This window comes from Harpia harpyja, chromosome 9 (genome assembly GCF_026419915.1).
Source record: "Harpia harpyja isolate bHarHar1 chromosome 9, bHarHar1 primary haplotype, whole genome shotgun sequence".
In the NCBI taxonomy this organism is placed as follows: Eukaryota; Metazoa; Chordata; class Aves; order Accipitriformes; family Accipitridae; genus Harpia; species Harpia harpyja.
Genome location: NC_068948.1, coordinates 34,057,547 through 34,074,450, shown reverse-complemented (window position 1 = coordinate 34,074,450; position 16,904 = coordinate 34,057,547). Strand labels below are relative to the sequence as shown.

Here is a 16,904-nt window from a genome sequence, read left to right as displayed (position 1 = left end):
TCCTCCAGTACCTAAAGGGGGCCTACAAGAAAGCCGGAGAGGGACTTTTTACAAGGGCATGTCATGACAGGATGAGGGGTAATGGCTTTAAACTGAAAGAGGGTGGATTTAGATTAGATGTAAGGAAGAAGTTCTTCACTGTGAGGGTGGTGAGGCACTGGAACAGGTTGCCCAGAGAAGTTGTGGATGCCCCATCCCTGGAAGTGTTCAAGGCCAGGTTGGATGGGGCTTTGAGCAACCTGGTCTAGTGGAAGGTGTCCCTGCCCATGGCAGGGGGGTTGGAACTAGATGATCTTTAAGGTCCCTTCCAACACAAACCATTCTGTGATTCTTTGATTCAAAGATACAGCAAAGGTGTCACCTTTATTAGCTTATTTGACCTTTAGTTAAAAAATAGGTTCAAAGTGCGATAACAGAACATGTCTTGCCCAATAGTCAAAGATAAAAACAGTTTAAATGCTAAAAAGCTGGTCACATTATGCTTGGCTGCTGCTGTACAGTGCTAACAGAGCCCCTACACACACCTGATCTTGTTATAAGCTTTTGTCAGAATAAATAGCTCCTGACTAGGGAAGCGTTGTTTTGCCCATCTTGTGGGTGACAGCTCTCCCATCTCAACAATGTAGGAGGCAGTTCCTGGTTACAACACTAATTGGGAACTTCCTATAAACATTATTCATCTCTCTCTACATGGCAAGAAATCCAGAACAAAAACAACAAACTAAGAAAAAAATGAATGATTGTGTCATACTCTATAAATATTTCTGAGCCACCATAAAAAAAAAAGGTAAGAAAAATAGTTCCTGTGTCATGACAATTACACACTTAACATTCTTAAAAAACAAGCTAGTATTTAACCTGAGCTCTCAGTTATAAAAATAGTTTTGTTAATCTTGGCATAATTCTATATTTTATTTCAAGATAAAATATATGCCCACATAGTCACATCTTTTTGCCACTTGTGAGTCTTTCAAACACTCAGAGAACCATGGAAAAAATCAGGTAACCTTCCATTGTAGCTGATGGGTTGATGATCTTCAGTTCTCAGAATTAATTCTATACTGGAAAATTCTTCATCCACTGCAGAAAATTATATTTTTATTAGAAGACAGGAAAATTTCCTCTAAAATCTATTAAGCAATCACATATGTGTCAATTTACTATATAAATTTTCACACTGCAAACAGAATAAAAACATAGACTAAAAATATAAAGAGGAGAAAGGTAAACAAAGCACTTCACAGAAAGACAACAGTCTCAGGGACACCACTGGAGTGTTATGAAGTAACATCTTTCCAGTTTGTTTTGCAAAAAGGAGTGATCTTTGTGCCCTCAGCCAGCCACTGAGTCACAGTTTACGAGCAGTGGCACATGGTACGGTGTCCAAAACTTAATATATCCTTTTACTCATTGCTTTCCTCCTTTGTTCTTCAACTCTCCCCCACCCAATCTCTCTCTAAAGGAAAAACAACTGACTGATGAAAATGGCTAAACCACTGTCAGCTAGTTAGGAAATTAACCTAATGTTTGTCAGTGCACCTGCCCTCAAATAATTTCAAAGCAATTAAAAAAACCCCAACAAACCCAACCAAAATCAATTCAATCACTTCTCTATATGAAATTGAACAAATGTTTAGTTATTTCTGGACCTGCTATCAACTCTGCAAAAGCTGCTTTGGATTTAACTGATCATGGTGATTCAGTGCCTTTTAATAAACAAAGAAAATAAGAATTACACAGCAGCCAGTGACTTGCACAAGTCACTAATTCTTGTCATGGATCTACAGTGAATTGTGGGTACGTTTGTTCGACCAGTTCTTTCTCACTTGAAGCAAATGAGATTATTTCTGTAGGCTAAGCGTACGCTTACCGCTTTGCTGTATCAGCATGGTGCTCAGCAATTTTGGGGATTTGCTCCTGAAACTTTTCAACATCAGTAGTTTCAGGATGCAAGTCACAGTGCTGGCTTCGATCTATAAAACCTCCAGCTTCTTTTACCTTTGGGCTCTTTTTAGGAAAAGAAGAGGTCTCTACATAGGAACATTACAGCAGCGTTAAGGTACAGCATTCCAGCTACTCAGCATCCATTTCCTGCGAGAGCCCCATTAGCGTGCGCTAAGCAGACCCAACTTATTTTGAAAGAAGACTTACTGTCTCCAAGACTTAATGCAGAAACAGCAGAACATAAGGGTGCAACAAACCAACACCACTCCCCAGGGGCACAGAGGGTTTGGCTCCACAGGAGAGGAACACTTCAGGGACTGCAGTTTGAATATACCGAGAGAGAAGAACGGAGCACCACCACCCCACCGGATCGGAGTTGATCAATATGAGAAATCCAGTGCCACACAGCGTCACACTCCAGCTTGCTGTGTAATAACTTCCTTTTGCAGACATGCACTTGGGTTGTGTCAGCACTGGAAGATTTTTTTTTTTTCTCGATTTCTCCCCCCATTGTTGCTAGTTCTTAGTTTCATGTGGTGTTGGGTATTTTAACCATATCTGGTTACTCTTTTGTCCTCAGAACCAGACAACACGGTGCCTATTGCAAGCATCCAATTCACATTAGGTAGAACAAATAATCAGAGAGTGAGAAATTTCCAATTCAAAAAGAAAAAACAATCTGCTATGGGCAAGGCTGCTTTTCATATTCTGAAACAGCTCTATTCAATACATTCTACTTTTGGAGCTCTGAGCCCAGGAACAATATGCTAAAACAGCCCTTGGCTGTGGCACTGAAAAACACTTCCCAATCTCTTACTCAACAATGTTCATATCCTTGATCCTGTTATCTGTAACACACAGAAGGATTTTAACTACAATAAGCAGCATGCAGGTACTTGGGAATGGAGCTGCGAGATCTGACTGCCCAGAGAATGAGGAACATGCTTGAGAAAAGTTTAATTATTTGACTAAAGGAATTACTTGCTACCTTAATATCTGTTTGCTGTTACAGTACTCACAAGAGCTTTACTGGAAATGCATTCATAGCAGCGCACTTAGAAGCTTGTGCCAGGTTCATCTCAGAAGCCCGTAACTTGTATTAATATTGCAGATGCATTTATAAAGAGGGAACCAAAAAAAACAACCGAAAAAAAAAACCCCCAAGTTGAAAACACCTTCATACTCACGGAACATCATAGAGAAAAGAATGGAAGCTTAGCACCTCTTTCTTCTGCAGCAGATAACTGGGTTCTGTGAAGAGCTTCTGCAAGTTCTGCTGTCTATATTGTAATGCAAAAACACTACATGGAAATCAAAGAACTCAGATAATAAAAATTACAGAGCTGCCAGATTCAAACTGGTGAAGCAGCAAGGATATACTTTTTAATTCCCTCTTCTCCTCCCTCCCTCAAGCAGGGCACAGCATCCAACAGGTACAAATACTGATTAAATTCTAAGGGTTATATTTGATATAGATTATGTTTTAAAGCACAGTTTAAAACAGCCCCAGGTAAACCTGGTTTTAAGCACAGATTAGTTGGCCTGCATAGATTAACTAAAACATGCTGGACAAGTTTTTGCCCAGAACCGCTGTGAAAGTAGATCAAAGTTCTACAGATGTGGTTCAGGAGTTACCCTCACCAGTAAACACGAGCCTGCTTTATTTTCTATCCACTCAAGCAACCGTTCCAAATGAGAAGCCAATTTCTAAGCTCAAATAGGCAGTATCAGGTTATAAAGCAGAGTCATGCTTGCTACTAAAGGACAGCCGGTTTAGCCGAGCTGTGATGTGCCAACCAGTAAGCAGGAGCCAGACAGCTGATGGGGCTGGGCATGAGCCACAAGTAACCACTGTTTTGTAGAGAGCTTTTCAGGAATCCCTCCCACAAGATACTCTTTGCAAAAGACTACACTGCTGCTGTCTTTCACGCTGAATGAAATCCTGCAGATGAACTTCTGAACAAAATATCCTTTCAGTTTATGCAAACGCTGGCACCTGGCACACAGCCTTTATACGTTGTCAGTCCCAGCACAGCTAAGGTTTTATGGTTCTACATGTTATAAAAATTGCTTTGTCTGTTACTTATAGTAACATTGTTCTGGTCAAGTTCATCTAAGGATAAAAGGAGTGCAACATTTTTAGAGAGAGGTAATACCTTTCAGGAGAAAGCTGAGGTTTCAGCATGCAGCCTTCGCATTAGGAGTCTGCTTTAAAATCAAAAGTCTGAATTTTCCTTTTGTGATATATATCAGCAGAAGTTTACTAATTTCTTGTGACAAGTGGTACAATCTCCTTGTCAAACAAGGTAGAAATTCTTAAGGATATTTATGAAAACAAACAAGTGACCTCTTCTCCAATTACTCCTATTGCCGACATACTCAGGACAGAAACTCCCTATCAGAGTTCATGCTCATAAAATAAATTGCCATGACAGCTATATACAGGTTATTTTCTTTGACCATTGACTATGTTCTCTGACCCTGCAATGAAGGAACTAAAACTATGAGCCCACAAAAACTCTAAGGTTATTTAAACTGAGAGTCTGGTTTAAATTCATATACAAAACTGTTCTATGTATCACCTATTTCCTATACTGTCCTCCTTCCACAAATATACCTACTGTAATAAAGCAGTTCTGAATGTAAGTCATACTTGTGTTTGCTTTTCTCTAGACCTCCAACAGCTTGCTCCAAAATGACTTCTTCTTTCCATCTGTTAGACACATGCAAAAGTCAAATCCTGTCATGACCTTGAGGAGCCATAAAGAATCCTATAAAAAAATTCATGTACTTCATGCTAAGGCATGCAGGAATTTTCTCTTTAGCAAAGTGTGAGGAAGATATTGTTTATAATGTTGTAGCACGAGTCAAGCGTAAGGGAAAGGATGTTCACAGTCACTATTCCTGGCCACCTAAATCTAGTCATGGGAGAGCAATATATACCGTATTAATGTTGCTGCTGTTTGGACTGCAGCGAGGGCTTGTGTGGAGGAGAGTGCTAAGCTCCAGATCAGCAACCATCTGTCGAGACTCAGCCAACACATGCTGCAGCTTACTGATGGGGGAACTGGTGTCCTGGAGAAGACAGAAAGTGAGCCAAAGTTATGAAATAATCTTTTTAGAATATGTCAAAGGATTATAACATACCAAGAATCATCACTTCCATTTTGAAATGTCTCACTTCAAAATACTACAACACTGCTCCAGACTCTAAATGCTGATATTTCTAATAAACACAGAGGTCTTTCCTAGTGTCAGCTTTTTAACAGATTTTCATTAGCATGTATATGTAGCACACACAACAGCAGAACTTCAGTGATAAAGGGGAGAATAAACAAAGACATAAGAAAGAGGGAAAACCAGGCAGAACAAGAACGAAACAGAGTCCAATAGCTTCTAATAATTGTGTCCAAATGTAGTCAGATATTGTGCTTTACTGGAATTACCAATTAGCCAGCATCCATAATGCTAAAGCCTTTCATTTCAGAAGCTTATCTATTTTTTTTAACTCACACTTACACTGTCCAAGACATATTGAGACAACAAGGATTTAAAAAAAATATTTTACCACCTTTGTGTTAAGCCTGCTGTCTCATCATTCGAGTCCCTAGTTATTCCATGCCGGCAGACATTTCTTTCCTACCATCAGTCACAATTCCACTTAAAATTAATGAAGTACATTCTGCAATAAAATACTGACTTGGTTGATGGTAGCATTGCAGCATCTATTTGTTGGCTTAGTCACTGAAAGGTTATTGATTTCCAGAGGGAGGTCTTCACCAGAGAATTTCTCACATCTTTGAGGCCTGTCTCCTTTCTGGGTGGATGTCAAACAGGGAGAATCCAAGTGAAAAGAATTCAGATCCACATTTTCTTCACTGTTAAAAAAATTAAGACATTGCCAGAAACAGTATCACCATCCTTTCTAAACTTTCAAAGGAAAATCATGGGACAACATAAATAATTATGGGCCCTGAGCCAAGAAAACCATCAAGCCTGTGAGATTACTCTGTTCCTCAAGAGTGTTTCATTAGATCAGTTTCATCCTCTGAGGACAACAGTTTGACATTCAACCAGTTTCAAGATCAGCTACATTAGCATGTGCTTGAGTATCTATTTAAACACACAAAAAGCACACAAAAAGCAATATCTAGTTCCTCCCAATACTCTGGTACTCTTTCTTCTCTCATACCCTACTCCTCCCCCCCCCCCTTTTTTTTTTCCCCCATCAACCATTAGGCAAATTAATATTTGTAGGTGTACTTTTCAAGGGAATTTCGCAGTCTTTTAAAGTCACCATCTCACTTCAGACATCACAGAAGAGCTTTCCCAAAGAGGTTTTACCGTATTTATTTTTAAAGACAGCAGCAAACAGTAAAGTGCTGTTCAGGCTAACTGTGATTAAACCCAAAACTCAGTTGCCTGACTAACATTTCAGTGTGGAGTTGAAGCATATGATCTGTTGGCACACATCTTCCCCCAGGTTTTAAAGCAAAACAAAATACTAATTTAGCACTGGGTATAGCTGAGTGTATTTAGGAGTATCTGAAAAGCAATTTAAATAACAGTAAAAGCAACAAATCATACCCTGCACATTATTACTGTCCGAACACTGACTCACAGCCATCCCAAGCTTGTCCTAATACAAAAGGTCTTTAGCTTTTAATATGCATGACAAATGATTGAAACTTTTCTCTTACACCTTTCCCACACTAAAAGTTAACTTTATTACAGCCTACCCTAGAGAAAAACAGTTCTCAATTTCAATGTCTTAAATCACGATTTTATCAAAATGTACCAAATCCCTCACTCAGCTCCAGCACCAATTAATCACAAATTAAGACCAGAAATAATAAAAGCTGTAGCATGTTTGAAATTATCTTCATCATCTACTCTAGCAGTATAGGAACCCAGCAGCACCCTAACTAAGCCCTCTGTCCCCTGTGCTGTGTTTTCATACAGCGCTGAGTGCTGTCTGTGGCTTGTACAAAGATGTGCCCTGGTTTCTGCTAGCAGTTTCAAGCTTTGCAGTGTTCATTTTCAACTGCTAATTTCCACTTCATACAGTTTTTAAGAAGTAAATAAAATAGCCACCATCTCCCCAAAATAAAACATTTCTGTATTCATCACACTTCTGAACAAAACAAGCGCAGTGCTAGCACTGCCTGGATCGGGTAAATAATTAAAAAATTTATATAGTTTAAAGAAAATAACTACCTCCAAATTTACAACATTTCGTTAAATATTCTTCAGGTACTTACTTTGGTGGAACAACACATTCCATACCTGGCAAGACTGTTACAAAAAGGTTTATTTTTAAATGACATTCAATCCAAGAAAAAGCCCTCATGAGAGATGCCAGCTCAAAAGTGTCTGCTGTGTCTCATTTCACTTCTCTTGTAAAAACACTGCGATACAACAGGCTTTCTTTTAAGAGAGAAAAGCTCATGTTTGTGTGCTTCTGACAAGGAAAGGCTCTGGAGAGATGTGAGGGAACAAGCCGTAGCAGCCTAGAACAGGGGACGTGAGGAGATGCAATGAGCACAGCCAGTTCTGAAGAATACACAGGTTGGGAGGGAGGGGAGGAAACAGGTTTGATTTTGAGGCAGGGAGACAGCTCAAGGAACGGGTGGCTTAGTCCAGCAAGAGCAGACTGAACAAGCAAGTGCTGACGCTCCATCTTTAAAACCAGAACAGAGATAAAAATCCAAAGGCAGCAAATGTTGGTCCAACATAAATGAAGTCACTAAGTCAGAGCACACAGAAATGATTCCTGCACTACGGTATTTCACAATCACTCTTGCAGTTGGATAAGGTATTGGACTGCATTAATAGCCTTCTTGTTGGCTGTTCCAGAATTCAAGAACTCATGTCAAAAATATTTGCTGGGCTGACAGGGAGGTGCCAGCACCCTTCCCTACACACAAAATACATCATCAGCACTACGAAGCCAGCAGTGGAAAACTGGAGGATCCAGATTCAAGTCCCAGAAAGAACGCTGTGTTTGGTCTCTGCCATTAATGTCCTAACAGAAGCCCACAGGGAAGACTGCAATGCTACCACCTTCCTCCCATTTATGGGGCGAGAATTTATTCAGTGGCAAATCAGAGTCAGCAGAGGCTGGAGAGCAGACAGTCTGGGATTTGCGCTGAGTCAATCTATCTCCAATTAGCAGGGCTCCTAGGACCAAATGTGGGCATCAAGAAAACTCAACAGCTCAGCAGCAAATCCCAAATGGGTAGAGCAGCCCTCCCTTACTGAAGAATCTGCTCTATCTGCATTGCCCAGGTTGAATTTGTTCCTTCCTTAAAATCCCCTTAAGGACAAGACAAAAAGCGAAAGCAGTTTTCATGAGTCAGCCTCAAAAGAGATTTGGAGGGATGGTAGTGTGTCATTTCTGCTGCCGGGGGAGTAGATAAGAAAGGTCAGGGTAGACGTAAGGGGAATGGAGTCTTTTTAATGATTTGTGGACTGGGGAAACTAGAGAGAGTCCACACGCAGCATGAAGCTCAGCTAAGCTGTGTGGGAATGTGCCGGGACAGCATTCCTTTTCAATGGCTGCCCATTCACCTTGTTTCTGAACGGGTCTGTCTCACTGCAGTAACAATTTCTATAATTTTTTTTTTTTTTAAAAGCAACACAGAATGAAAGCATCCCTACATCAGATATTTCCATAACATAACATTAATTTGTTTGGACGTTGGGCAGACCTGCCGGCTAAAATTCTTAGCAGGTTTAAACAGCTGTTCATTTACTGTACTTGTCAAATTACCAACTGAAAAGCTGCTACTCCTCTTCTCTGTCTAAAAGGCAGCTATGAAATTTCTGTAAAACTTCAGAAACCCTTCTAAAACTGAGCTGGTAAGTCAGTCAATTTTTTGAAAGGAAACAGAGGAACCAACACAACAAATCCACAGAAAGTCACAGCTCTGAATGCCCTTGCTTGAGCAGGCATAAAACCACTTCTATAAACGCAAAGGAGCATTTGTATCTCGGATACCTTCCAATACCACTAAGACACCTGAGTATTTTTCTGACACTTCTCACCATTAGAAATCTCATTCTGCTCATCCCCAACCACATGTCCTTTTTCCTCCCCCAACATAAACACAGGGATTGAGTCCCATGAACAAAGATGCACTGGAGAGTGGACAGATTGCTGTCCTTTAAATCTTGCCATCTCATTTTCTTGCCCTGAGTGAGGAAAGCAGCCTGTGTGGAAGAGCCGTGTCCTACATTCTTGCCCAGCCAAGATTGATTTCTGTTGATTTCTCAACAGAAACAACACAGTTACTAAAGCATCACACAAAATCTAGGTTTGTTTCCTGCCTTACAGAAACATCACTGTAGAAGTCCAACTCTGGTTAGAACATATTTTACCCACCAGATTTACAAGCAACACCTGGGATTTCCAAAAATCAGAAGATTTATAAAATCTGCATTTTTCTCTATTAGTTTATTTGGCAAGTTATGTGGTATTGCAGATTATCCCCAAGAGCTGCGTGGGTAGGAGAAGAGATGTGAAAAAATAAATGCATAGAAATAGAATCATGATACCTTAGAGCTATTTTAACTTATTTTAAATTTACTACTTTTCAAGTTGGTAGACTAATTTTAAAACAGCAGTTACTTTAAACATCACTTGAGATAATACAAATTATTGAGAGCTTGTACACCCAAGTTTCTACATAACTCCAGCTTGTACCTATCTATTTCTTAAATGTAACAAGCACATAACCTTTTTGAGCTGACACATTTCATCTCTTGTGCAGTCTTGAGACAGCTGCAATCTTTTCCATGCCATATACTTCCATCTCCTTTTATGGGTTTGAAAATCTTCAACCATTCCGGATCTGATATTGGCTTCCACCATGCATCTTTTTCTAGGATGAAGTTATTACTACAGGAATCAGATTCAGACTTGTGAATTGCAGCAGGAGCCTCTCTACTTTTTTGGCCAAACAGAATTCCAGTTCTCTCTTCCCAGGTTTTATTTTCATTATCAGTTTTGTCAGATGTGACAGTGTTCTGGACCAAAGGACTTTGCGAATCTACAGAAGAACCGATGTTAAGCCAATGCTCATATTCAGGTAAAGATGACTCAAAGATTTGCTGGTCTCTGCTTTCCACTCCATTCTCAGAAATTTCCCTGTTTCTCAATGGCCTTGTATTGTTTGCTTCGCAAAATACTTTGCTGCCTAGCTCATCAGAGCTTGATGCAACATCCTGCTTTTCTTCTTCTTCCGTAAGGACAGCCAAGACTTTCACAACTTTTTGACACCCGTTTAAGTATGCTGAGGTAGTTTCCTCCAAGTCTGATGCATTCAGTAACAGTCTATTATCTACTTTGCACACCTCAGAGGTGGTTTTTACCCTACTTTTTGGAACTTGCGCAGTTCCACACTCCTCGCACATCCCGTGGGTGCCCTCAGTCCTAACCGTGTCTGTCTTGCTGTTACTTTCAGGGGCAGAGAATGCCATACCTATGCTACAATAGCATGATAAAGAAAACAGTCAGAAATACTGCATTTAAAGAGCATACATAACTATACTCAAGGTTAAAGCTATACATTAACCAGAGGCTGTAGCCGTGGTTCTGCGGTAATTCATATACCAATATGCAGCTGTATCCTGCCAAAACCCGACAGAAGTCTGCTCAGATTTGGCTGTTACTTTCCAAAATCAGTCTGAGAGTTCCCGCATGTTTCATACAGTGTGGTGATTCTGTCTGAACCTCCAGGCTATGCACCAATTTCCTAATCTGAAAGCAAAATAAACTTTGATTTTTAAACAAAAGTAGTAGCGGGCCAGATTAACACCCCTACCACTAGACTACTCCATTTTTTGATAAATCATTAACTGTCTGGCCTGCATACAACACTTTATTCTATGACTGACACTCATGGGGTCTCCTATCAAGTAAAAAAAGGTATCTGACAACTTCACTGGATGTTTATGGTTGAGTCCAGCAAAGCCATCTTGACATGCACACATTTCTTTTAGGATGTTAGTTGTGGCTGAACAGTGAAGTCTCTCTCCAAGAATAAACTACAAAAAAAAAAAAAAAAAGAAAAAAGATTATTTTACCTCCTTTCATGTGCCGCCTTTTCATGCTTTTGCCTTGATTCCTGAGAGCTCTCCAAATTGACATGAAGAAATTGCAAGTCACGCTGCTGTTTTACATAGATCTGTTTAAAGATAGTAAAGCGCATTATTGAAAGTCTGGAGTGCAGGAACATTGTCATCAGGTACTAACACATTGCTTGTCTTCCCAAAATATCCTTAAAACATTTTTATAAACCAATAACTGTAGTCAAACTATTGTCAAAGCCTTCCAAACCTAAGGGGCCATCTCTGCATGTATTTAAGAAAATAATGTTTTGCAGCAATAAACAGTATTTCTGTTAGAAGGCTGCAGTAGTCTTCTAAAATGGAATCACACTGCACCATAAATACAGTATCATTATTTTTATTTGATATTTAATACACGTTGTTGTTATTATGTTGTTCAAAGTTATGCAGAATTACAGGACACGGAATGGTCATGGTATTTGGCTTTCACTGCAGGGGATTTTTTGTAAAGCTAACGTAGAAGATAACACACTGATCAATTATTTGCAGTTAAAAAAAATTGAACATGCCTTGAGAACCTCAAATGAGTGCAGGTGAAAACACTGGTTTTAAGTCTCTCTTGAAAAACAGATTTTTCAGTACATCATGCCCCTCTACATTGTGTGAGTTCACCTTGGGCACATGTGCGAGGCAGCCTGCCCCACTCCCACGCCTTTCATGTGACTTCTTGAACCTAGCACTCTCTGGTTACACACGTGCACTGACGAACTGTTATCTCAACAGGGCACTCCACTTTACTGCTATGAGCGTGGTATTTACTCACTGTAGGACCGAGTAAATACAAAAAGGCTAAAAAAAAAGGCTAAAAGCACAGGTAAATACAAGGATTTGTACCATGAAGTTTTAATTTTAATAAAAAAAAAAAAAAAAAAAAATCAACATTCTGTAGGGATCCCAACAAAGCAGAAACAGCAAATTTGATTTTTTTTCTTAACTAATAATAGCTAGATCTAACTTTTTTATACTATTCCATGCAGATCTGATGTTATTGAAAAATGCCTTCATAATCTCAGAGTAGAAACACAATTAGGGTTGCACCTGTCGCAAACTTGATAGTTCTGTGTCAGTCCGTGCTTGTTTAGACTTGGCAAACTGAAGAAGTTGATCCTTTCTCTTTGCTTTCTCAACTGTTTCAAAACATACACAATTTTTTAATTACTTAAAGTGAATAGACACAAAGCAAGTACATTCTTTAACATGTACGTGTGTAGCAGTAGAAGCAGGTACCTAACCAAAACAAAAGCATTTTCATAAGGTCAACGGGATCTGTTTCCCCTCCAAATAAAAACAGCACAAAAACCGTAAGACAACTAAACAGATGAAGTATTTTCCTCGGACTTTTCACCAGCACCTAGCTTTATTTTACTAGTAGCAATATCCTGCTTCATTGACTGATGTATTTTACTTTTTCATGTTAACATTCTTCCATGGAAAAGAAATTCAGTAATTAATTCTAATTCATGCCTTATACTGGGAGTGCTGAGAAATACTTCCCATTACTATTGTTTTTAAAATAATGAGACATGGGATCAATATTTGGCAAAGGTAATGACAGATAAAAAGTTATAGGCAAGTAAATCATCTCACAGCAGAGGACAACTTTGGTCACCTAATCTTTCAAGGTACATATTGCTTGTCTGTAAGAATACTGCAGCAACCATCAGCCTGCCTTTCTTAACCATCGCAGCACAGAAGAGTTCCTCTCTACCCAAAACCAAAGTGAAGATGCAAGCTGTAACTTACCAAGTCTTGCATATTAAACCAGTCTAAACCAAAACCATCAGTTAAAGAAAAGCAAGAGAAAAAGCAAGTTTGTAAACATACTGCTTCCATACAAACACCAGAGGGAGTGGATGGGCTGGTAATTTCATAGGCCCTAAGCTTTACGTTTTGCATGTGGCTTCTTTTCAGTAGGTCACCATTTTCTATGCAACCTATGTCAGAAGGGAGAATGTCACCCCCATTTATTGTATTAATACCACAGGAGAGATGAAATTCTCAAAAATTTTCAAGAGAGAATCCTCTGAGCCATTTATGCCTCCATGTATAATCACATTGGTGAACTTTGTGCTTTTACAAAATTTTATAAACTGTCCCTGCAGAAGTCCTAGATATTGCTTTCATGAAGAATGACACACAAAGGCATATACCTTTATGAAACTGCAAGAAAGGTAGATAAGAAGCTGCCTTTCACACATATTAGTGAACTGGTTGTCTAGAAGTCTCTGAGCTGTTGAAAGCTAAGGCATAAAAATCCAACTGCCCACACTTACCAATAAGTGCGAGCTCATTCCTCAAGCAGCTGTTTTCTTGTTTGAGGTGAATGATTTCTTCCTGCTGCTTATTATTTTCTTTCATCTTTTCACAGAGGTCATCTTTAAAACAAAATGTAATATTTCCCAGAATGAAAAGGAATCATGCTGGTCTACACTAAATTAGGTGCCCAGCATAAACATTTACCTTTCAGCTTGTTTGTTTCAAGTATTAGTTCTTTCAGTCTCAGTTTGAGGTCTTCCTTTTCTTTGTTGAGACTGAATTCCTCCGTCTTTGCTGCACGCAATGCACTTTCCAGCTTTTTGAATTTAGATGTAAAGTCAGTAATGTGATCAGTTGTTTCAAGTATAGCCTCATCCTGAAATATGAAACAGAATGTATTCTCGATTATTGTTTTATCTTATGTATGGATTTTGACAAAACAACAGTACATCTTAATGCAGTAGTCATAGCTACTTCACAGATTTTCTTCTGAGCTCTTGAGGAAAAAAACCAAAAATCAAAGCCAGGAAACAAGCTTGTTTATGAAAATAAACCAGTTTATTGTTTGTTGATCACTTTTCCCTTCTCAAACAAGCCTAAGAATTAAACAGCAGTGAGATCAACGGTGACTAAACCACTGTGGTACAGTCACCAATAACTGCACTGCAGTTTGACCACATTTAGTGCCTGATGAGACAACAGATGTTACCTTCAGCTTAAGCATAGTAAGAAGCTCCTGTTCTCTCGCTTGCAGCTGGCCTGTTTTAGCAGACAGTTCCAAAACTAAGCAGTGGAGACTTTGATTTTTCTCCTAGTGAACAGAAATAAGAGTGTCAGCTACTACTTCAATGACTCAAAGTTACTATCTTTGTGTGCGCAACTTTATTTAAACATCATGAATGGCAATGTGGGATTCTGAGCAAGCTGTGAAGATCTGAAGAGGACTAGAGTAAAAATTGTTCCCCAGTTCATTACAGCCAAACTTGCTTGTGATCAAGGGTCTTAATATCCTCCATGTCTTAAGTCAAGCCGATTAGACAGATGAAAGCGCGCAATACTGCTTTACTGTTCTGCATACAGGGAAAAAATTATCCCAATAAACACATCATTGCCAATTCACTTAAAAAAAAAAAAATCTAGGACCCTGGAATACCAATTATTTTCATATCCTTAAACCAGTTTCAGAATGTTACAGTTCATCACAGTAATCAAAGCTGTAAATAAAACCTTCTGGAACTTCCTAACCAAGTACCAGTACTGTTCTGGGGGCCAGCACTGCCTTTTGCAATCACATTGCCTGACATTTCTGGAGGCAAGGTGGTTCTGAGCAGTGTTCCCCAAAACTAAGCAAACAGCCAGCAAACTCCAAATCCTAGGTTAGGAAAGTTTTTTGCCTTTTCCCGCCCCCTGCAACGAATCAGAGCTATACCTTAATCTAACATTACTGTAGTAAAAGACAAATGCAATTCAGGAGCCTTAATATGAAATATTCATTCACTAGTGAACCTCACAGATGCCACTGGCATTCTGTACATGCCTGGACTGCAAGATCAGATCATTACTCAACTCCTACCTCCAAAGCCTGACAGTGAACAGTTGCATCTGTTACTTTTTGAGACAGCTCCTTAAACTTCTGTGGTGTATTTTCAATTGTCTTACTGTCATTCTGCTGAGATTCTAAGAACTTTAACCTTTTGGTCAGTGATTTTACAATTTCATTTCTCTTGTTCAGCTCATCTGAAAAGAAAGGAGACAAGGCATCTCTGAGAAAACAGCTCAGATACTGTCATGCAATTTTTAAAATGTCAGAAATAATTTAATCCAGTGTTTTAAAATCATGCGATTCAGAAATGGATGCTTGTGTTGCATACTCTTAAGCAGGATTCCCTAGCTACCCAGGTCAGATGGAATACAAACTCTGTGGTGACCTCTGTACTATGGCTGTCAAACAAGACCGTTCAGAACTGCCAGGTGATTAGCTGGGTGGCTTGCGGATGATGTCAGAGCTGTGCAGCAGAACCTCAGGGCACAGGGCTCTGCAGTACACCAGCATGTTTGCAAATTGTTCTCTTCCCCCACATTGATTTAATCAGATTTTTTTTTAAAGAATCCACAGAAGGAATTTACATATTCAAACAAAAAGGAGCTATCTGATTATCATACCCCCTTCAAAATCAGATCACTTTAGTACCATCGTGGAAGTTTTGATCTCAGACAACCAAATTTAAGGCTGGTTTCTTATATGATGCAAAACTGTTACTGAGGGGTCTAAGCACCTGAACGTACTTAAAAGACCAGGGTCTTATTCTTTATATGCATGATACTTACTTTTTAATAAGTTGCATCGTTCTGCTAAAGTAAGTATTTTTTGCCGATCATCTTCCCAGGCTAGAAGCTGCCTCTGATGCACTGCAACCATGTCATTGAGCTCCTTATCACGATCTTTCAGTTCTGCAATTAAAAGCTGGAGTTCTTGTCTCTGTTTCTGAATGGTGCTGTCCTCAAAGCTTGAGCTAAGTTTCTATAAAAGGTAACACGTGGAACACGTTTCAATATAAGGAAGCAGTGACAAATTCTCCGATAATAAACTCGGGGCTTTAATTTGTTAAAGTATTTTTATATTATAAACAGAGACCATCCCAAAAAGTTACTCATGCTTGTGGTACCACCTGTAGTCCTTGACTGAAACCATTAGCGGTACAACACATACTTTCACGTTAAAAATAGAGCGCTCTCATTGTTAACTGTACTTTCATTTTTTACCTGGGGCGAAGCAGAATGCGGCAGTGATGAATTCATAGGGGACTGGGGACCAGAGCGCTACCAGGCATTAGCAGATACTGGTAACTATTTATGACTGTAACATTCATCGTGGAGGCTGCCTCTGATTTAAGCACTACATGGTTACCCGCCGAGACCGCTGCTGACCAGGTAACCCTGCAGGAATGACAAACGCAAACCGTTGAGAACCGGCCGGGGTGGGGGCACGGCCCTGCGGCCTCCCACCGGCGCCGAGGCCTGAGGCGGGGGGGGGAGCCTGAGGTGCCGCCAGCTCGGGCGAGCGGCCCCCCCTCCGCCGACCGCTCCTGGGGCAGGCCTGCAGGCCCCCCCATGCCCACCCGCACGGCTGGGCCGCCCCGGCCGGGACCTCCCCCCTCGCCTCGGCCCCGCCGCTGCCGCCCGTTACCCCGCACCCCGCGCCCCCCGCCAAACCCACCGGCGCCCTCGCCCTGACGTCACGGCGGCGCCCCGCCCCGCCAGCCGTTGAGTGGCCGCCTAGTGGGGCTCTTAGGCAGAAGCCCCGCCCCGCCCCGCTCTCGCAGCGGTGGAGCCAGGGGTTCGAGTCCCTCGCCCGCCGGCGGGGCTGGAGCTGCCAGGAAAAACGTGAGAATTAATATTATTGTTAATAGGAGACGAGTAAGAACCCGACCGGATGTTACAGGATGAAGGTAACTACCCTGCTCAGCTTTTAAATGGAACAACTACAGAGATACAGTTATCTCATTATGAGGATACACCAATCTCCACTAAACCCATCAGCGTATAAACAAAAATCACAGAAAAAAAGAACT

At 40.4% G+C, this 16,904-nt stretch overlaps 1 protein-coding gene across 5 annotated transcripts; it reads right to left on the bottom strand.

The window, feature by feature from the left end:
- Positions 1 to 344: 344 nt before the first annotated feature.
- On the bottom strand, positions 345 to 16,591 carry CCDC62 (coiled-coil domain containing 62). Of its 5 annotated transcripts, XM_052796590.1 has the most exons (14): positions 16,550 to 16,591; positions 16,096 to 16,269; positions 15,661 to 15,853; positions 14,906 to 15,069; positions 14,042 to 14,143; positions 13,537 to 13,708; positions 13,350 to 13,451; positions 12,115 to 12,203; positions 11,032 to 11,132; positions 9,683 to 10,432; positions 5,645 to 5,822; positions 4,888 to 5,019; positions 3,132 to 3,224; positions 345 to 1,080 (listed from the first exon to the last, which is right to left on the bottom strand). In XM_052796590.1, exons 2-13 carry the CDS (start codon positions 16,129 to 16,131, stop codon positions 3,138 to 3,140), a joined length of 2,106 nt encoding a protein of 701 aa, XP_052652550.1. In that variant the 5' UTR covers positions 16,132 to 16,269; positions 16,550 to 16,591; the 3' UTR covers positions 345 to 1,080; positions 3,132 to 3,137. The 5 variants fall into 5 exon arrangements, with proteins under 5 accessions (XP_052652550.1, XP_052652549.1, XP_052652554.1 ...); XM_052796589.1 differs by lacking the exon at positions 16,550 to 16,591 and having other exon boundaries at positions 16,096 to 16,497; XM_052796594.1 differs by lacking the exons at positions 9,683 to 10,432; positions 16,550 to 16,591 and having other exon boundaries at positions 16,096 to 16,485.
- Between the last annotated feature and the right edge of the window lie 313 nt (positions 16,592 to 16,904).

Coding starts and splice junctions, on each gene's coding strand:
- CCDC62 (XM_052796590.1), bottom strand. CDS start 16,131: ATGAATTCATCACTGCCGCATTCTGCTTCGCCCCAG. Junction 14,144..14,905: donor TTCACTGTCAGGCTTTGGAG/GTAGGAGTTGAG, acceptor TCTGTTCACTAG/GAGAAAAATCAAAGTCTCCA. Junction 5,823..9,682: donor AAATGTGTCAGCTCAAAAAG/GTTATGTGCTTG, acceptor TTTTTTTAACAG/TGAAGAAAATGTGGATCTGA.